General features: G+C 47.1%; 1 protein-coding gene across 3 annotated transcripts; it reads right to left on the bottom strand.

Moving 5' to 3' along the window:
* Positions 1 to 530: 530 nt before the first annotated feature.
* PLAC8 (placenta associated 8) lies at positions 531 to 20,548 on the bottom strand. Of its 3 annotated transcripts, none has more exons than XM_048509624.1 (5): positions 20,514 to 20,548; positions 10,228 to 10,347; positions 4,917 to 5,041; positions 2,250 to 2,358; positions 531 to 747 (listed from the first exon to the last, which is right to left on the bottom strand). In XM_048509624.1, exons 2-4 carry the CDS (start codon positions 10,328 to 10,330, stop codon positions 2,254 to 2,256), a joined length of 333 nt encoding a protein of 110 aa, XP_048365581.1. In that variant the 5' UTR covers positions 10,331 to 10,347; positions 20,514 to 20,548; the 3' UTR covers positions 531 to 747; positions 2,250 to 2,253. The 3 variants fall into 3 exon arrangements, with proteins under 3 accessions (XP_048365581.1, XP_048365580.1, XP_048365582.1); XM_048509623.1 differs by lacking the exon at positions 20,514 to 20,548 and adding an exon at positions 18,370 to 18,478 and having other exon boundaries at positions 10,228 to 10,342; XM_048509625.1 differs by lacking the exon at positions 20,514 to 20,548 and adding an exon at positions 18,370 to 18,473 and having other exon boundaries at positions 10,228 to 10,339.
* Between the last annotated feature and the right edge of the window lie 218 nt (positions 20,549 to 20,766).

The raw sequence follows: 20,766 nt of genomic DNA, 5'->3' as shown, positions 1-20,766 counted from the left end.
AGAATCCGAAAAACTACATGGATTTGAATCCCAAGGAGGCAATGTTCTACACAAACATAGGGCCTTTCCCCACTTACCTTAAGCCCCATGCTACTCTCCTCGAGTAGCGCGGGGTCCCCCGGCACTCCCCACGACAGGGGCGGCAATAGCGCAGCCGCCCCGATGCTGCCGCTGTCGCGCCCCCTCAGCGCGCGGCATCCCTGGCGCTCTTGCAAACGGCGCCTTTTGATGACCCCGCGCAAAGTGCGGGGTCGTGGGGACGCCCGGGCGCGCGCCAGGGATGCCGTGCGCTGAGAGCAGGGCGCGGCATAGGGGGGATCACGGTGAGTGGGGAAACGCCCATAGTTAATGACAGGACTCCCATTTCTCGGCAATGCTGGGTTGGCAACACTATATATTATGGATGTAAACCTAATAACACTTTAATAGGATAACACTTTATCCTACTGAATAAAATGGGACTTATATCAAAGTAGACCTTCTTAGGCTTGCCTCCCTGTTTCAGGAAAAATTATCACTGAAGTCAGAAACCAGAATTTTACTTTTTAATTAATTTCCAAACAAAACTTTCCATTAACAAAATCACATATTCAAAATAGAATCTGCATTAAGTAGATACATTATCTTGCAGTTAAATACATCTGCTGCTAGAGAGCACACTTCGGGCATATTGGTAAAAGCTGGGAGATCACTTCCTCATCATGGTGGTACATCGATAGAATATACAGTTGCCGGACAGAAGAAAATCTGAAAAAGTGAGAAAATAAACATTCGAAGGAGATAAGCGAACTTTCATAATATACAGAAGCAGGTTAAATATACTCTGCAGGGCAATTTATTTTCTTGTTCTATGTGTGTTGGTGTAAGCTGCATTACAGGCGCTACAGGTGGAAAAGCAGGACATTTATTTGAATGTAAAAAACAAGCAGCCTCAGGGTTAGACTATGCGTGACCCACAATGTGTGTGTGTGTGTGTGTGTGTGTGTGTGTGTGTGTGTGTGTGTGCCATCAAGTCACAGCTGACTTATGGATGTCCCATAGGGTTTTCTAGGCAAGAGACCTTCAAAGGTGGTTGGCCATTGCCTGTCTCTGCATGGGCTGAGAGTTCTGAGAGAACTGTGGCTGGCTAAAGGTCACTGAGCAGCTTTCATGTGGAGGAGCAGGGAATCAAACCTGGTTCTCCAGATTAGACTCCGTTATTCTTAACCACCACACACACACTGGCTCTCTGACCTACAAAGACATGGATGAAAACCCTGCTGGCTGATTATGATTAAGGGAAAAAACGGAGGTAGGGATGCCAGGTCTCCCTCCTGCATCTCTCTTCTTTGCCCATTGGTGCTGGCAACAAGCAATGGAGCAGGAAATGGAGCACATCCTGGTGGTGTACCAGTGCACTGACATCACTTCTGATAAAAACTAGACAAGACCAACCCCCATAATTGTGTAGGATTTTTGAAAACTCTCTGGTTTTACCATAGAGTTGTGAATCTCAGAGCATCTAATGACATCAATTAGAGTTGCCAGGCCAGGCAACAAGAGCTTTGGGAGTGGAGGACATGGAAGGTTCTGGCATCACACGTGGCATTGTTTCTGGGGAAAACTAGAAGTCCCAACCCATTATGACGGCGTCTGCTCAAACAAGGAAAACAGGATAACTTTACAACCTCTGACTACGGGACTACTTGTATGCAAGCAATGTCAGACTGACTGGCCAATAGCTTAATCGGGCCATAGAACTGTGACCTCAGTAACTGGTTTATATACACACAGGCCCTTTCCCCACTTACCTTAAACCCCGCGCTACTCTCCTCCAGTAGCGCGAGGTCCCCCAGCACTCCCCACCACAGGGGCGGCGACAGCACTCCCCACCACAGGGGCGTGTAATTCCTGGCGCCTTTTGAAATGGCGCCTTTTGATAACCCCGTGCAGAGCGCGGGGTCGTGGGGAAGCCGGGGCGCGCACCAGGAATTACGCACGCTGGGAATTGCGCGCAGCAACCCTCAGCCCAAGGTAAGTGGGGAAAGGGCCACAGTTAACTCTTCCATGATTGAAGTGTGACAGACTCTTGCAAAAATGCCAACAATATGATTATTCTAAAAAAATAATATGATGTATATATTGCACAATGTGTATTTTGTAAAGCCTTATGGCTATTATAACATTCGTGGATCATTAACACTGTGCTGTGTATGATTCCAGAGTGGTTGAAAACCAAGGCCCCCAACCCTACAAACGAGGCCACTAACCTTCCTAGAACGCTCCCATGGATTTCCTCCTATTGATGTCTCTCTTTAGCTGACAGAGGGAGCAAAGAGGACAACAGCCGGTAGCCAAGAAGTCCCCCACGAGAGATCCCTGTTTGGGAAAAGGAAAAAAAAAACACCTGACATCAGCATTTTGGGAGAAAACAATTATACATAGGACAAGTGAGAAGTCCCAAAGCATGACTTGATTTTTTTTTTATAGCCATCAAGTCAGCCATCACTTAGCTGAGTTCGTAGAATCATAGAGTTGGAAGAGAACCCAAGGGCCGTCAAGTCCAACCCCCTGCCGTGCAGGAGCAAGGGGGAGTTACGGCAGTCTTGCAGGATTTTCAAGGCAATAGAGGTTCAGAGGTGGTTTGCTGCAGCCTGGCTTCATGTCCCGGCCCTGGAATCTCTAATACTTGTCAGGGTCAAGGCCAGAGGCGTAGCTCCAAGGGGGCCAGGGGGGCGTGCTCCTATGGGGGTGTGAAGAGGGCGTTCTGGAGCGGGGTGGGGGCGGAGGAGGCACCAGGAGGAGGCGCTTCCCCCCCTTGCTATGCCTCTGGTCAAGGCTGAGTGTGACTGGCCCAAAGTCACCCAGCATGTTTCCATGGTAGCCCGACACCTTAACCATTAAACACCCTGGCTCTCCATAAACATGCATACTCAGAAACAAATCGGGGTGGGTTGGATCCAGCAATGCATGAAGGGAAAAGAAAATCTATTTAGCACAGTTCCATTTTCACAAGCCATAGCACGATAACATATCAGTGTGCACAGGAAGTCATGGAATGTATAAGCAGTCTGTTTGATTTTATTTAGTTTTCATGTGAAATTGCGACGGAAAATAGCGAGGATAGAATCACGTTCATTTGAGCGCAAGCAAACAAGCAGACAAAAGGAACTTTCACTCTCAAAAGCTTATATCCTGAAAATCTTGTTGGTCTCTAAGGTGCGACTGGATTCGAATCTAGCTCTTTTATGAGGACTGTCTGGCAGGCAGAAATCTTATGTGGGACCCAACTCCCTAGGCCAGGGGTGGCCAACCTATGGCACTCCAGATGTTCATGGACTATTGGCCATGCTGGCAAGGGCTGATGGGAATTGTAGTCCATGAACATCTGGAGCGCCATAGGGTTGGCCACCCCTGCCCTAGGCTTACCAGGTTCTCACCAGGGATGGGGGATCCCCCACCTCCTGGCTCTTGTTTTCTGTTGCAAATCCTGCAGTCAGCAGGAGACAAATAATGTTAAGCAGATCACCATTAGCAATGGCATGATGTCTGGAGTAAATGCAGAAATCACACTAGTCATTCTAAAAATTGCTCAAAATTCTATGGTTTTTCCATAGAGTTTCCAGCAATTCCTAGAGAAGCATGACATTCCAGACATCCATGAGCTGCTGTGCCGTGCCATGCTTTACAATCTCCTGAACTCAGTGGGACTTACTTCCTAGTCAGGATGGTTAGGATTGCTGCCTTAGGGCTCAGTATGATAATGGGCAACTCTGGCCTCCTCCTACTTTAAAAAAAATTGCTTCAGGAGTGGGAGTTTTGAGTGGAGATGTGGCAGGAAGTGCTTTATCACTGCTTCTGCTTCAGCCGTACTGTCAGGTATCGTTGCCAGCCAGAGATGGTAGTCCCCCAGAAGGAATTGGGGGGGATTAAGACAAACACGCTGGCATGTGACATCACTTCTGGCAAAACCCACAAGAGATATCATGATGACACTCTCAGATGTGCCTAAAAGTGAGATTTCAGTGATTCCTAGAATGACCCCGCCTGGCATCACAATATCACTTCCTGTTTTCACCAGAAGTGGTGTGGCCCCCATTTCTCTCCCAATGACTTGAAAAGCACGGGTAGGGAAACGTGGAAAAATGCTGGGGCCCCGACTAATCTTCATGCAACACGCGACTAACCTCCTAAGAGTTGATACTGCATTAGATTTAGTGCAGACTGTACAAAATCCCCCCACCCAATAATCTACAAGCCCCCCAGATAAGTAAGGTTTATCACACGCTCTCCATCGGAAAAATTCATTACCTCAGAAGCTTCTGATCCCTGGCTAGCAGAATAATGTGAATATTGGAGAGAATTAAATAACCACTGGGCCTTTCCCCACTTACCTTAAGTCCCACGCTACTCCCCTCAAGTAGCGAGGGGTCCCCAGGCACTCCCCACGACAGGGGCGGTGACAGCACAGCTGCCCCGATGCTGCCGCTCTCGCGCTTCCTCAGCGCGCGGCATCCCTGGCGCTCTTGCAAACGGTGCCTTTTGATGACCCAGCGCAGAGCGTGGGGTCATGGGGACGCCCGGGGGCGCCCCAGGGTTGCCGCGCGCTGCTCTCAGCTCGCGGCATAGGGGGGATCATGGAGAGTGGGGAAACGCCCATTATGTGCACCTACTGCCCCAAGCACTATATCACCATTAGTTCCTCCTGCTCCAGCCCTGGTCAGATGCGTTGAGCTCCATGACAATTCTAGGTCCTGCTGCATTATTTGTTCCTTATCCTATGTTGTCCGACTGCACTGTTTTAGATCCTGTAATCTGCCTTGAGTCTCAGTGAGAAAGGCGGACTGCAAATTAAGTGCATAAATAAATACATAAAAATCATCACCCAGGATTCAAGCGTAGGAAGGGCAATATGGTTAGACAGACAGAACACTTACTGGGATTCTGTATCTAGTCCGGTAGACGGATCGCATCGCCATGGTTGGGCCACAGAGGCAGCATTCATCCATGTCAGCCGCTACTTGGCATCCCAAGCAAGTGAAACAAAACAGTCCGCAAAGGCCTAAGCAAAAAGTTGGAGTCAGAGCGTGAAAAATCGCTTGGTAGAATGTAACGCTGGCGTGAGACAAAGCTCAATCCAACTGTTCTATGCACTTTATTAAATTCCCGAAATTCGGGATCAGATTCTATGGGCGGGCGTTAGGGCTGGCATCAGCATATTCTGAGGTGGGCCAGCTGCCAGGGCTTGTAGAAGGGCCCACTGCTTTTAACCGCGCCCCTACCCCAACTTGCTAGCACTCTATCACCCAGGCTTGCACGCATTTCCTGGTGCCCACAGGGAAACATTGTGAGTAATGCAGGCAGTTGCAAACATGGGCAGTGGAACATCTTGCAAGCAGGCGCAGGAAGGACAAATAGGCAGGTGGGAAGGAATTGGGTGTCAGCAGGGCTTGTTGGTGGGCAGAGGAGTAGAGGGGGGTCTTGGAAACTCTGCCCAGAGCTTCCAAAAACCTGACACCAGCCTTGGGGGTAGCATTGCCAACCTCCAAATGGTAGCTTGAGACTTACTGCTCTTAAAACTAGAGATTCCAGGCAACCAAGATCAGTTCACTTGGAGAAAATGGCTGCTGCGGAAGGTGAGTTTCCCAAGTGCATTTAGCAGACTGCTGTTGAAGATGGATCTGATCCTCTGAAGCAATTCTAATATTGGCTATTGTGTGTTTTTTGGGCTATGTGTTTGTGATCTGGCAGTTTTTGCTCCTAATATTTCACCTGCATCTATGGCTGGTATCTTCAGAGGCATGTCACAATAAGTTGTGTTTCTCTGTGTGTGTTTCTCTGTGCCACAGAGAGAACCACATCCTATTGTGACACACCTCTGAAGATGCCAGCCCTAGATGCAGGAAAAACATTATGAGCAAAAACTATCAGACCACAGCCGCGCAGCCCGGAAAACCCACAACATCCAGTTGATTCCGGCCTTCAACAATATTCTATTATTCTTTTAAATCAAGGCACCACAAGTGTTTCCTCTGTTGTTACTTTAGAAAATCATCCCAAGGAGCCAATAAACACTGTTTACTTCTGCCTTACCTTCCCACTCTTTTCAGAGGAGACCCAGATGTGTGCTGTCCCAGGTACAGGTAAAGACAGCCCCCACCCCACACATTTGGGAGAAAACCTAAAGGCATAGTGAAGACGGACATACAACTCATGCTTCCTCTCATGCCTATAATTCAGAATATCCAAGGAAGCCATATTTCCCTCGCAATTCCATTTTCTTTTCTTTATTTTTCCAATCCAGCCAGGGCTGTCCAATTATGGCTCATTCCGCACATGAAGAATAATGCACTTTCAAACTGCTTTCAGTGCTCTTTGAAGCTGTGCGGAATAGCAAAATCTACTTGCAAACAGTTCTGAAAGTGGTTTGAAAACGCATTATTTTACGTGTGCGGAAGGGGCCTATGTCAGCTGTTCCTAAGCACTTTTTTTTGCCCACAAGAATTAGACTTTGAATCATAAAGAAAGTCAGATTTTGAAGGCAGGGCCCAGAGAAAGTGAAATTTGGAGAGGATGTCATGTCACTTCGGTGATGCCGTATACAAAAAATACCACAGGGAGGTGCAGAAATGCTTAGCGTGTCACCGTGGAGGCCATTTTGTGGACATTTTTCTCACACTCCTCAATAAGGCTGCTACAGTCTGGTATTGTCTGAAGAGTTTGGTATCTATTTTCACTGACCCAGGAAAAACCCGGGGAAAATACCAGACATTTAAACATCTGCTGCTTTTTCACCATTGTTCCTCAACAGTCAGTGAAAATATTGGTCTGTTCAGACCAGGGGTAGGGAACCTGCGGCTCTCCAGATGTTCAGGCACTACAATTCCCATCAGCCCCTACCAGCATGGCCAATTGGCCATGCTGACAGAGGCCATGCTGACAGAGGCTGATGGGAATTGTAGTTCCTGAACATCTGGAGAGCCACAGGTTCCCTACCCCTGGTTCAGACCAACTGGCAACCTTACCCAGCTCAAAGAGTAAAACATGCTGTTTGGGCTTGAAGGAGGCAACACTGAACCAGTCTAACCACAAAGCCGCAGGGCTGGAGCTGAAAGTGTACCTAAAGTGACAGTGTACAGGGGAAACAACGTGCTTTGTGCTATTTGCTCTTGGAGGAGGTCACGCCAAGCAAGTAACAACAGCCCCTGCTGATTCACACAGGGGACAAGCGCTCCTGCCAGGATAAACAGCATGCTTTGCATTGTTTGCCCTGGGAGGAGAGGGCAGAGTTTTGATAGTCCTGCATTCTTTTCTCAATCTGGGAACCCTACTCCTCAGTTCCTCAAGGGTGGAGAATTAGGGCTGGGTTTTGCTCGTTGCAGGGATGCAAATGGCAAACCTCAAAAAGGAGACGCTTCCACGTCTTCCAAAAACTATATAACAGGTTGGATTTATTCTATTTCTATCCGTTCCCTTTCTTACCACAGCCCTCAACCCATCTTGCGATTATACCTGCAGACCCCAACGTAACCTTTTTTGGTGGTCAAAGGGAACACCTCCTTTTATACTAGCAGAGAAGCTGGTTGGGTTCAGCCCAAGAACTGAACTTAAGGTTGCCAAGGGCCAACCTTCTTGTGTTGGCTGGAGATCTTCTGGGATTACAACTGATCTGCAGTCAACAGAGATCTGTTCCCCTGCAGATAATGGATGCTTTGGACTCTATTGCATTTTAACCTGTTGAAGTCCCTCCCTTCCCCAAACCCTCCCTTCTTCATGCTCCACACTCCCAAATCTCCAGGTGTTTCCCAACCAGACCTTGCAGCCCTAGTTGACCCATGCCTAGGCATGCTCTGGGTGCCCCCACCCCTGTCCATCAGTTGTAGCAGCCTGGCAGGACCAGGCCAAGGGGAGGGCTGGGTGTGTGTGTGTGTTTCTCTGCCCTCCACGTGGCCAGTTGGGGTGCACCCAGGGACATGTGATCCCACATATCCCCATGGGCGCTCCGTCCCTGCCCATGACTTCATGTTGTGACTGACCTCACAGAGAAGGAAGGCTTTTACGTAGGGTTGTTAAGTGCTCACTGGGGCTGGAAGATCTCCCAACCTTGGTAGGCTTTGCATACCAGCACCAATGGAGGAGAAAATGCCTTTGCCTCCATGATGGAGAAAATAAGATCTCTCCGCCTCTATCATGAAGAGAGTTAAAGTGACATAAGCGGGTGGAAAATTTGGTCTTCTTACCAATGCACCTTGCAACAGGGTATTGCAGCCTTTCTTAGGAAATGTGCTGATAATGTGTCTCTGGCCGTTTCCGCACGGCCTATTAATGGCGCCCTGGGAATGGTAAAAACGCCGCCCGGTTATTTCTGATAAGCGGAGCCATTCAAGCAGCAGCAGCGGCGCTGTTGTTATAGCAGCCGACTCAGCGCTGCTTCCCCTTTCTCCCCAGGGCGGCGTTAATAGGCGGCTCTAAAAACAACCCTTTAAAGGGTTGTTTTTCCCCATTGACAGCATGTTCTCGGCGGCGCTGGGTGCAAAACAGCACCGCCGGAACACGGCAGCCTCTTTTTCGGCCGTTACCTACCTAGCCCCGCCGTCATTCTGATGGTCGCCGTATAGTTCATCGCTGCCCACGTCCCCGACCCCTGGAGGTCGGAGGGCATGTATGGGCTTCAACGCCAGCAGGCCTAATTCACAGGACACGGTGAGTCGAACAGGGAAGGGGACGAAGGCCTCATGCGAGCCAGCCTGCCAGCTCTGTCGCCTTCTCCAGAGGCTGTCCGGCGATGCATGCATTACGTTATCTGTTTTCACTTCCACGCCGGGCAGAATTCTTGTCAAGTGGAGAGCGCCAGGGAGGTCGCGGCGGAAACGGCCTCCGAGAAATGTACCTTGTAACAGCACATGCTAAACCACAAGGTCTTTTAATTACGATCAGATCAAAACAGTCTGTGCTTCTGTAGCACAAGAGTATTTTTAGTAAAATTCCCCTGTTGGAGTGCTTTTCACATGCTCTGAAACCCACACTGGGAGGAGTCTATATAAATTTGTATGTGCAATCATCTAGAGTGGCTCTACCCCAAAGTTGCCCTGTGGCCACACTATCGGAGTGCTAACAAAGCTTCCTTTACTTTCCACCCGACTGACTCCTGAATTTCAGCACCTCAAAAACTGGCAAGAGAAAGAAAAAGTTTAGAAACAGCTATCAATGGTGGCATATTGTCACTTCCACAAAAACCTGTGAGTTTTGACAGTTTTGACCTCTCTAGGAATCGCTGGAAACTCTATGGTAAATCCGTAATTGTTAAGGTGGTTCCAAGATAAAACTGACATCACTTCCAGGGAAAACACAAAAGTAAGGTCAGCCCTCTGTAGGAATCACCGAAAACTCTATAGTCTTATAGTTTCCAGCAGTTCCCACAGAGGTGGGATGTCTCTTCTGTTTTTTTCCTGGAAGTGACTTCATGCTGTTCCTGATATCTGCTTCCCATTCCCTCAGCAGTCTCCCACTGGTTATCTGGATGGGTCTGGCAACCCTACTTCTAGGACGGTCTGGGTGCTTTTAATTATGACCAGTAATTTCCTGGTGGATCCCAGAATCACACCCATCTATACTACAGACAGGTCAGTTGGTCATCAGCAATTATCTGCATTAAGCCAACTGTGTAAGGCAGTGGCATACGGGGTCCAAATGGTTTGAGCATCAAAACCCTCCGGGAAGCCCTCCCTCCCCGGTGGAGCTCCACTCGCTTATGCGTAATGTAGCTACCATCCCTCATCACCACTTACCCTTTCCTTTCCCCATAGGCTCTGGGCTTCAGGGAAGCTGCCGGTCAGGCAGCCAGTCTCTATGACTTTCTTAAAAGGGCAATGCTCCAAAGATTGCTTAAGCCTCAAGCTGGGTAATTCTACAGATGTGTGTCTCCCATGGCCACATAGGTGGGTCGGTGATGTCTCCATAGGCAGTAATGCCACCATGTAAGTTGGCAGGTCACTGTTCAAGTTGGGTGTGAGATGTGAGATTTTATAAGCCTGATGAGTGTCTGGGGGATTTTCTTTATAACAAAGTATGACATCTGTGTGCACAAAGCATGCTGATCATACCACTCTAACCCATTTGCTCTTCCCTCAGTAAACACATGTCATCTACAAGACAAATTGCTATTGTCCAACAAAGCTTCTGGTTGGTCCAACATTCTCTCAAGTCTATGACACATCCCCGAAGACAAGCAGTAGATTGGCCACTCACATACTCCGACGTCACTGCAGCAGTCACATAAATCCGTTTGCCACTCGCCACTTTGTGGCTGAGACACCACCACAACTGGCTGCTGCACTATCACAGGATTCATTGTGGAGAACTGCTGGGTAAATACAGAGAGAAAAACGGAAGTCAAACGTATTTGTTAACAAACAAGCTGCATCCTGAAGTTATTCATGGTTGGTTACCCAGCAAACGGAATGAGATGGTCCCATGGTTCAGCAGCAGAGCATGTGTTTTGCATACAGTAGGTCTCAGATTCCTTTCCTGGTAGAAGGTGATATGAAAGACCTGACGCACTGGACAGCCCCTGCCAGTAACATGTTCTCCAGGACTCTTTACAGCACATTACAAAGCTGATTGGCTTTTCCAAGGAGTCACATGAGGGTCTGAAGCAGTGGTGGGATCCAAAAATTTTAGTAACAGGTTCCCATGGTGGTGGGATTCAAACAAGTGGCGAAGGCCATCGGCTTGGGCTGGGCACTCCACGGGCGTAATAGGCATTCCGGGCGGGCATTAATAATTTCTCTGTTACTGTAAAAAACTCTTACTGTAAAAAAGTTCCTAATTTCCAGCTGGTATCTTTCTGTTCATAATTCAAACTCATTATAGCAAGTCCTATCGTCTACTGCCAATAGAAACAACTACATCTCCTCTTAATTGACCGCCCGTCAAATACCTCTAATACCTTTCAAATACCCTTAATTTTGTTTCTAGAAATCAAAAGAAGCGAGACTTTCCTTAAAACAAGGAACTTTTACCATATTACTAAAACATGTTTTTAAAACAGCCCAGCAGGGAGAATTATCCCCGCTTTCTCACCTTCACAACCAAGCCAAGGAGCATATAGGGGGAAACAACAGGACTTTAGGATTTTTGGACCTAATGGAATTTCTAACGCAAAAGCAGACCCAATTAGTCACCCCCTCTCGGCACACACAAATAATTAGTAACCCACTCTCGGGAACTGGTGAGAACCTGCTGGATCCCACCTCTGGTCTGAAGGCAAATACAAACTGTTCTTCTTCTCAGGACTGTATGGGCCCAGTTAGGATCAGGGCTATCATGTTTGGAGAGAGGGGCTTTGACTTTCCTCTCTGAAATTGTCCTGACCTGAAATAGCCCCAGGGAATGCCACAGAATCCACCTTTCAAAGGAGTTGTTTTCTTTGGGGGAATTGACCTCTATTGTCCAGAGATCAGTTGTAATTACAAGGGCTCTGCTAGCCCCAACTGGAGGTTGACAACCATATGCGGACAGCACTATTTGTAGACACAACTGCGCACAGCAACATGTTGTGAAATATATTTGAAAAAGGAAAGTGAACTGCCTTTTTTTACAGTGGAGACAGAGGGTGGGTGATAATTTTCATGGGAAGAAAAACTGAGATAAACAGGGAAGAGGGGAAGCTAGAGAAATGTTGAAAGAACAGAACAAGTAACAAACAACTGGTGTAAATATCACATGACATAATGAGGCCCAGAGGTGGGATCCTGCAGGTTCTCACCAGTTCCCGAGAGTGGGTTACTAATCATTTGTGTGTACCGAGAGGGGGTTACTAATTGGGTCTGCTTTTCCGTTAGAAATTCCATTAGGTCCAAAAATCATAAAGTCCTGTTGTTTCCTATGTGGCTGGTTAGCGAAGGTAGAAAACGGGATCATTCTCCCTGTTGGGCTGTTTTTAAAACATGTTTTAGAAATATAGTAAAGTTCCTTGTTTAAGGAAAGTGTCCTTCTTTGATTTCTGTGGTTCACCAAGTGGCATCGGTGCATTTGAGCAATTTGGATTCAATCCGCAGTCAATTAGAGGAGAAGTATTGTTTCTGTTGGCAGCAGACGGCCAGGACTTCGCTATAATGAAAGGCTTAAATTATGGACAGAAAGATACCAGCTGGAAATTAGGGAACTTTTTTTTTTTTTACAGTAAGAGTTTCTTTTACAAAGTAAACAGAGAAATTATTCACAATGCCCCATTCCAGAATGCCCGCCACACTCGGTCAAGTCTCCCCTACCAAATTCCAACTGGCGCTTACCAATCCGTTTGAATCCCAACCCAACCACAAACCCGTTACTAAAATTTTGGATCCCACCACTCGATGAGGCCCTCCCAATGTTTGGCGTGCATGTGGTCAATAATCAAGAAGAGTACTCTAGTCTACGCATGCTTGAGTGTGTTCAACTCACCACTGAGTAACTACCACTGCGTAAATTTAGGGAAAGGATTTCAGAATCAAAGGTGTCCAGCCTGGAGGCGAATGTGCCAGCCTTTTTGGCTTTTACAGCTAACTTTGAAATGTAAACCTCAGACTCTGAATAGGGGCTTCAAACACGCAGAAAGGAAATTATCACTCACACTCCCGTGTGTGTGTACTTAACACAGAAAGTTATTTATTAGTGCAATATAATCATGGAATTTGCGTATGCTTCCCTTTTGAACTGGATATATACAAACAACCACAACAGGAAAAGGACACAGCACCTTTGAGGTACTATAGCCTTTTCCAGAAGATTTCAGAAAGGACAATAGGGTCTGTCCGGGCGTGGCCATGTCCCCAGCGCCTGGACTCAGCACAGCAGGCAGGGCAAGGCATGGGCAAAGGGAGAGACAGCAGGATAACAGCCGACAGAGAGTAAAAGCCAGCAGAGTGAGAGTTGGTAGGAGGGGCCTCACAGCTGAGCTGGCATTGTGAGAGAGAGTGATGAGCGGCAGCCGGGCCGCTAGAAGAGAACAAGATAAAAGGAGAAGTCGGAAATGGGCCTCTGACAATACCGCTGCAAGCAGGCGCCTGGGGAGGGTGTTGGCAGAGGGAGTGAGGCAGAGAGGCAAGGAGCCTTAGAAGGGGTTGCTGCCCAGTGCTGTGGGAACCCCGGAACAGGCTGGGGAACCCCGGCTTCACACCGGTTGCCCACTCCACCCCAACTCTGTGCAGAAGCATGCTAACAACAGGGTGGGGGCAAGGGAAGCCGGAGAGAAGGGGAGAAACATCTAGAGGGCTCTCCTCTTCCTGAGGCAACATAACAGAGGGGTCAGGCAAGCCGTAGGGGCTCTGACAAACAGCACCGGGAATCCCCAGGCCAGGGTAAATGGGGAGGAGGGTGGCCAAGGCGGTCCTAATCCAAGGCTCTGTGGGCAAGACTGCTCCTTGGCCCTCAGCTAGGCCAAGCTAATGTAACATTCCGTTCGGGGAGTCCAACCCCCCAGGTCAGGGAAGGTGGAGCTGGGTACAGTTACTCTATGGGCTGGGTCAACTAGGGGAAATCCCACAGGGTGGTCAGAGACATGATAAAGAAACCAGTCATTGGACTATTGTAACTCAGCTGTGTCGCCGCCTTCCCTGGCGCTTGATTCGAAGTTAAAACTGGTTCAACGTGGCAGCACGCCTGCGTTTCACAGGAGGGCGCTTTCAGAGCAGTTCACATCCAGCCTGTGTTGGGCGCAGCTAGCTAATATTGGCTTCCCGTTGAATTCGAATCATCTTCAAGGTGTGGGTTCTGACTCTTTATTGTTTTGCGCTGCCTGGGGCTCAGTTCTTCGCATCTTTGGGACCGCAGACATCACCCCATATAAATTCACCCTGCCCTCTCATGCGCTCTTCTGCAGAGGCCAATCTGCTGGTGGTGGTCCCCGCCCCTCTATGATGCGGCTGGTCTCCACGTGCTGGCCATTGTGGGCTCTTTACGGTGCACTGGGTCCCCGCCTGGTGGAACACCCTTCCTCCAACTGTCCCGGGTCCATTCTGCGGGACCTGGGTGAGTTCCACAGGGGCCTGTAAGACCATGGTTGTTCCACCGGGCCTTTGGAGTGTCCAGCTGTTAATATGGTGCCCCCCTCCACTGCCTCTGGGTGCCTAGGGGCAGTTACATCAGGGTCCCCTCATATGCGAGGAGCCTCCCCTCATATGGGAGAGCTCCCACTGGCCCCTCAGGGGAGCAGTAGGTTTTAAATTGGGGGCCAGACACCTTCTATTTATTTATTATGTATTATGGTTACTTGCTGTTTTAAGCTATTTTATGGGATGGAGCCTATGTATTTATATATTTTGTGGCTAGATTGCTTCCTGGGTTGTTCACCGCCCTGAGCCCCCTCCCGGGATCGGTATGCATAAATTCGGAAAAAATAAAATAATAAATAAATAATAAATAAATGTTCCTGAAGTTTGCAATCTTACTAAATGATGTGGAGAGACCTGCATATACTTCCAAAGATTTTTAAAATTCAGAACATCTACTTTAACTCCCATTGTAAACCAAATATAAAACTTTCCTGTTTGGCTGTGTGACTGGGCATAAGAGAAGACACCTCTAACAAAATATCTACCTTTTCCCGTACATCTAAACTGATCTTTGTTGTTTCCTCTTTCCTTATATACAGTCATTCACACAGAGCCTTGGGCAACAACCATTTCCAACCTTGCAGGTAGATATTTGCTCCAAGCACATTCCAAAGGGTGTTAAAAAACGTCATTTCTCCACTTTATGCAAGAGAACAGAATGGCTTGGGGGTGCCATTTTACATAGCAAAACACTTTCTGGATCCTTCACTGTGAAACAGGAACTGACAAATGTCCTGTGTTGTACTGAATGTCACAATCCTCCAAGTTGTAGAAGTTTGCGAACAAGACACAAACAATATAAGTTTTCCAGTGAGAGACGTCCTGTCCATTAGAACGTGCCTTTGAGGCACAATTAGGAAACATATCCTTAAGACAATATTTTTGTTTGTTTGTTTATTCAATTTATAAACTGCCCTCCCCTGCAGGGCTCAGGGCAGTGAACAACAATAACAAAACAGTACACAACAACAATCATAAAAACATAACAGCATAAAACTGCATAAAGCTTTAAAAAAAATGCAAGGCTGACGATAGATGGCGTCACCCAGAGGTGGGATCCAGCAGGTTCTCACAGGTTCCCGAGAGTAGGTTACTAATTATTTGTGTGTGCCGAGAGGGGGTTACTAATTGGAGATTTTGCCACGTGATTTTTGCCTTAGTTACGCCCCTCCTCTCAGCAGTAGCGCGCAGAACTTGAAGCAGTCTAGCAGGAGGTGTGCACCGCATGCAAGGCAGCCTGAGCTCATGCAGCAATTCATTTCCCTTCCAAGCGATCTGCATGCAGCAGCTGCGCCTGCCACAGCCCTCACTCCCAGGAAAGCCCCGCCCACGGAAAGCCTGGCCACACCCCCGTCGTGCCCCGCCCAGCCCCATTGGCACTATGCCACAGTTTGAATCCCACCACCATGGGAACCTGTTACTAAAATTTTTGGATCCCACCACTGGCGTCACCCAACCCCATTATATGTCCCAGAGAGGCCACAAATATCTAACAGATTCAGTTGGATCCGGCTGGCCAGATGTAAAAGCCTGGCGGAACAGCTCCGTTTGACAGGCCCTGCAGAAACCATTCAGATCCCGCAGGGCCGTGATCTCCTTAGGGAGCCTGTTCCACTAGGTAGGGGCCAAGGCCGAAAAGGCCCTGGCCCTTGTACATGCCAGCCGGATATCTTTCCATACACCATTTAAACTTTAACCTGCATTAGCCATGAGGGCTGTCATGGGTCAAGATCACATGGCTTCTGAAGGGCCAATTGAGAAAAGGAGGAAGACAACTCTCTTTACTCAAGTGGGGTTAAAGTTAGCTCACTGGTAAAATTGGTTGCCTTGAACCATTCGCTGGAAAAGAAACATGCAAATAGTATATTCAAAAATATTTTCAGTCTAATAGTCCCTGAAGTCTTTGGCAAGATTAACGAGACTTAATTTTCATATAATGCCTTCAGATTGTCGAAAATGCATGATGAGTTGACAACCTTAATAAAGCCAGGCTTTTCCTGACATAAAATAATTTAATGCTGTGGTTGCAAGAACGGAGGCAGTTATGCAAACGACTATGTTGTTTCTCTCTGTAATCTGTAAATTCTAAAGGTTAATCTCGCCACCCACCACAAAAAACAAATTAGTGGAACAGTAAAGCAGCAGCAACCTTTGATACCAATATCTGGATATGGTCCTGGTACTAGAGACCCAACCAGTGGGGTAGAGTGATAAGAAAGCCAGACCGGGATCAACCACATCCTATTGTGGAGGCTTTGGATGGAATCGCTACTCTGCCCTAGAAGCTTGCTGGGTGACCGTGGGCCTCTACTACGTCTTCCGCCTCCCCCGGTGCCTTTTTTCTAAACTGAAAAGCTCCAGGCTCTTTAATCTGTCCTCATGGAGTTAACGATGCAACAAAAATAAATAGGAGTCTCAATGAAAGGGTTTTTTTTTAAAAAAAAATTTCTAGCATAGGCCAATTATGCAAAAGGCGTCTGCTGTGTGGTGGGGGCAAATGTCTGTTATGGCAAGATTTCTTCTACGGAGGTATTTCCTCAACCCCCTACTTTTTCTTCTCTCCACAGCAAGCAACAGCATGACTTTAATTCAGAGGCAGGGCTACCAGGGGACGGGGGGGGGGGTGCGTCACGCACTGGGCGCACGGTTTTGAGTCATGTCAGGACGCAAAATTCCCCCTCCCTCTCCCCCTCCGAATCACATTTCTCGACACCTCAGTGACACTTTCATCCACGGTAGCTTCTTACTCCCCTTCTGACACTTATTCTTAGTTTCTTTCCTCTTCCTAGTAACTTTTTCAGACCGGCGAAACAGCCTGTTAACAGTACAGGTTGAAAACGGCCTGAGGAACTACATAGTTCTTAGGAGACCTTTAGGCTCATAAGGTCTCCTGGGAAGTATAGTTCTATTCACAGGCCTGCTTTTAAGCTTCCGAACTGCTGGTTAATAGGCCTTTTTTTTCAGCCTGAAAAAGTTCTAGGGAAAGGAAAGGAACTAAGGTAAGTGTGGAAAGGGGGGAAGGGGGGACGCCTTCGGGGGCGCTGTGGGGGGCCATGGGGGGCGGAAAATATAGACTGCGCACCAGGCGCAGTTTGGCCCAGCTATGCCTCTGCCCACTCGTTCAAGTCAAAGAAAAGAAGCTCAACCACACGGGCTTAGCCAAAACATACCAACCTCTACATTCTCAAATTGATATCTCGATATCTCAATATAATAACAACAGAGAGTGCTTGGAAATAACAAGCCTTTCTCTCCTCCTGTCGCAGCAGTAGCAAAAAGTGTGTGTGATGAGTATAAGGGTGGGGGAGAAAATATCATCCAGTACAGTCGAAATAATATGAACGGTGCTGTATCCCGTTCAACTTCAAAGCTCCTACCAGACCCCTAGAAATGTAGGTGGGCTAAATGGAAGGCTACACAAAGAACTGAAAATAAGCTTTTCCACCTAAGAAGATATGAGTAGCAGTTCCGTTTCCAACAGAAAGGGAAAGGAAAGAACATTAGAGAAAGTGGAACAGTTTTCTATCATATTAATATTCCAAATGAGAGATAATAGGAGAGTATATTGGAATGCTAACATTAGTTCTCACGTGTATGTTCATTTCCAGAGGATCATAAACACTGTGGTTACATGCATGTCTGAATAAGCCAACCTAGGCAATGCTTTCATGGAAAACACTAAAGGGATCTGTTCTCACATTCATCTTAATCTGTTACCACCAGTTCACAATAAATCCCAAGCTGTACATACAAGCAACCTTTCCAACTGAAAGGAAGAGAGAAACATTGGGGAAGTTGAGGAGGTAAAGAAACAAGAGAGTGGGGTTTCTGAAGGAAAAAAGAGTTTCAGTTGGATCCGGTCTTGTGAGACTGCAGAAAGACAAGGATTGTTGGAAAATCACCGATGCAGAAATGTTAGGAGAGTCCCAGCACATAAATGAAGGGGCCAAATCCAAATGGATACTGGAGCTCAATCTGAATAGAACCTGTAGTAACGGAGTAGTATAGAAAAGAGAGAAACGGACTGTAAGAAAAACACGAAGAAACCGCATAAAAAAACCTCAGTCTCTGCAATGAATACCAATCATAGAAGATTAGGATCGTGACAGTTCAAAAAACACAAGAAGTTCAAGGAGAGCATCAGGTAAGAGTCTCAAACCTGCAAATGATAAACTAGCCCCAAATAAACCCGGCCATGGGGAAGAATCCTTATCTAGGAAAAACAAACATGAAACACAGACTGAATGTTCACCAAACTCATATGGGAGAGAAAAATGAGAAATAAGATAGCACTTACTCAGAGAAAGCTGGTCAAGATCAGGGGTACTTTCAGAGAAAGGGAATAACAGCCAAACTGGAAGGGGAAGGCTACTGAAAGTGTGAATGGAAGAGGTGGGAAGTATGACCCGGAGAACTGCACGAACAAACAAGAGGGAATAAACAGGTGCCGTTGAGGGCAGGGCTTCTGTACCTGTAATCGCAGTACACAAGAGAGAATTTTGGCAGGTGAAACCTGTCATGGCATACAGCACTGGAGAAGTGGAAACAGCTGTGCCTGTCGAATTCCCACTTGTACACTGTTGTCACAGGTAGTGAAGAGCAACTGCATTGGATCGGCCTGAACTTTGTGCTGACTAATTCAGAGTGTAGAATCACAGCAGAATTCCAGTTTCTAATAACGCTGACAGTATATGCAAAGAAGATAGTGGCCATTTACACACTTGTGGTCTTCTTTGCACTAAGCAGACAATCTCTTTGGGTTTGATTCTCAGTTATTAACATGTTTATCTCTTTTCAGAACTCACTGTGCTCTCACTGTGCTCTCAGAATAGAGAATCCTAGCCATTTCCAAAACTGGGAAAAATGGCCCTGGTTCTGCTTCCGAGGAGTTTTGCATGGCGGCGGAAGCCACCGGACCAGCAAAGAGGCATTTCAAAAGAGCAAAGCCATTCACAGAGCAACGCCAATGCCTCAGGGTGGCTCCAGGTCAAAAACGTGGCAGACATACTGCAGCCATGAAGAACTCTCAATTGCAGCCATGAAGAACTCCCAATTGCACTGGGGCACTTCCAGTGCCAACAGAGGAGCAATTTCACCATGAAAAATCAGCCTAAGTGTAACCTTTTCTCTCCCTTCACAGGGAAAGCAAAGGAGGTCACTGTCATTAAGCTTCCTTTGGGTTTTCTCACTGCTTCCCAGCTTTACCCACCAAGCAGTTTCTTCCACCATTTTAAAACAATCAGAAGGGCTTTCTTTTCTTTTCACACTGAAGGTTTCTTCTTCTTCTTCTTCCTCTTCTTCCTCTTCTCCTCCTCCTCCTTCTCCTTCCTCTCCTCCTTCCTCTCCTCCTCCTCCTCCTCCTCCTCCTCCTCCTCCTCCTCCTCCTCCTCCTTCTTCTTCTTCTTCTTCTTCTTCTTCTTGGCATGCATGGCCAGTAAGAGGTTTCCAGCAGACAATGAGGCTCTTCTTTCCTCCTTCGCACAGCCATGTTCCTGGATTTTCTCACATCCCTGTCACTGTAGACTGTATATGTGTATCTCTTGGCCACATCCTGGTGAATAGTAGTTGCGGCGTCCCCCTAAAAGTGGTGCTGAGTCTGAGTTCAATAGATTGTGCTGCCTTTGGGTTTACTGAAGCCCCCTTGGATTCACTCATTTTTTTTGCATCTGATGAAGGAAGCTTTGATTGCATTGTTGAAGATGTGGGCAAAATGTTAGGAGCTAAAATTACCAGACCACAGCCACACAGCCCAGAAGACCCACCCCAGCCAGGAACTTTGACTCTTCAAAGCTCATACTCCTCAAAATATTATTGGTCTCTCAGGATCTAGTGGACTTGACTCAATTTTTTTCCTACTTGCTTTGATGTGCACCTGGAACTGCCTTCTCCTGAGCTGCATCAGTGGTCTACCAAGGTCAGTATTGCCTAGGGTTTCTAGCAGCATCTTTCCAGGGTTTCTAGCAGATCTTTCCCATCACCTCCCACCTGGTCTTTTCAACTGGAGGTACCAGAAATTGAACCTAGGACCTCCTGCCTGCCACGGAAATGCTCTACCGCTGAGCTATGACTCTTCCCCTGTTAAATCTTTCAAGACTTTGTTTTCTTTGTGGTCTCTTCAACATTGTTAGCACCTCTAGACATCTCCCAAACCGTGCAGAGTGGAATATAGTAGGAAAACAAATATAAGGCAAATTGGCCTAACATGTTTGGATAACCAGTTTTCTAGATTTTCTAGGATATATATGCATAAAATTGATCAACATTCAAAAGCAAACTTGTGCCTGCTTTTGTCTCCCCGTTCTCTTCAATAAAAAGTAATTATTACTTAATTGTAGCATCCTTCTCCTGGCGATCTTAAAGTCAACAGTTCTTCTTCTGAATATTTACAGAAAATCTTGTTATAACATTAAAGAATATATGTACATGTCACTTACCATAGCAACTTCGGAGTGAGTGCAGAGATCCCTCCAGCCACAAGATCTCTGTCAAGATTTAACATATACCCTGCCCTAAAAGAACCAACTCCTGTCACTTTCTAATAAAGCCAATTATTAAGCCATAAGCCGAGGAAGTTGATAGTTGGATCTGTATGACTATTGAGTTCATGAACTGTCAATAGCCCAAGATTTTACACAATCCAGGAAAGACAAGAAGTGACTTACTCATGGGTTTTATTGGTGCACTTGCTGTGCAG

Source organism: Sphaerodactylus townsendi, linkage group LG10, assembly GCF_021028975.2.
Source record: "Sphaerodactylus townsendi isolate TG3544 linkage group LG10, MPM_Stown_v2.3, whole genome shotgun sequence".
Taxonomy (NCBI): Eukaryota; Metazoa; Chordata; class Lepidosauria; order Squamata; family Sphaerodactylidae; genus Sphaerodactylus; species Sphaerodactylus townsendi.
Note: the sequence above shows the minus strand (reverse complement) of the source record. Positions and strands in the feature narration are given on the sequence as shown.

What these genes read in the sequence shown, in the direction of transcription:
- PLAC8 (XM_048509624.1), bottom strand. Translation starts at nt 10,330, where the DNA reads ATGAATCCTGTGATAGTGCAGCAGCCAGTTGTGGTGGTGTCTCAGCCA. An exon ending in CTGCAGTGACGTCGGAGTAT is followed by an intron (nt 5,042 to 10,227) that starts GTGAGTGGCCAA and finishes CTTTTTGCTTAG; the next exon opens with GCCTTTGCGGACTGTTTTGT. An exon ending in GGACTAGATACAGAATCCCA is followed by an intron (nt 2,359 to 4,916) that starts GTAAGTGTTCTG and finishes TTTCCCAAACAG; the next exon opens with GGATCTCTCGTGGGGGACTT.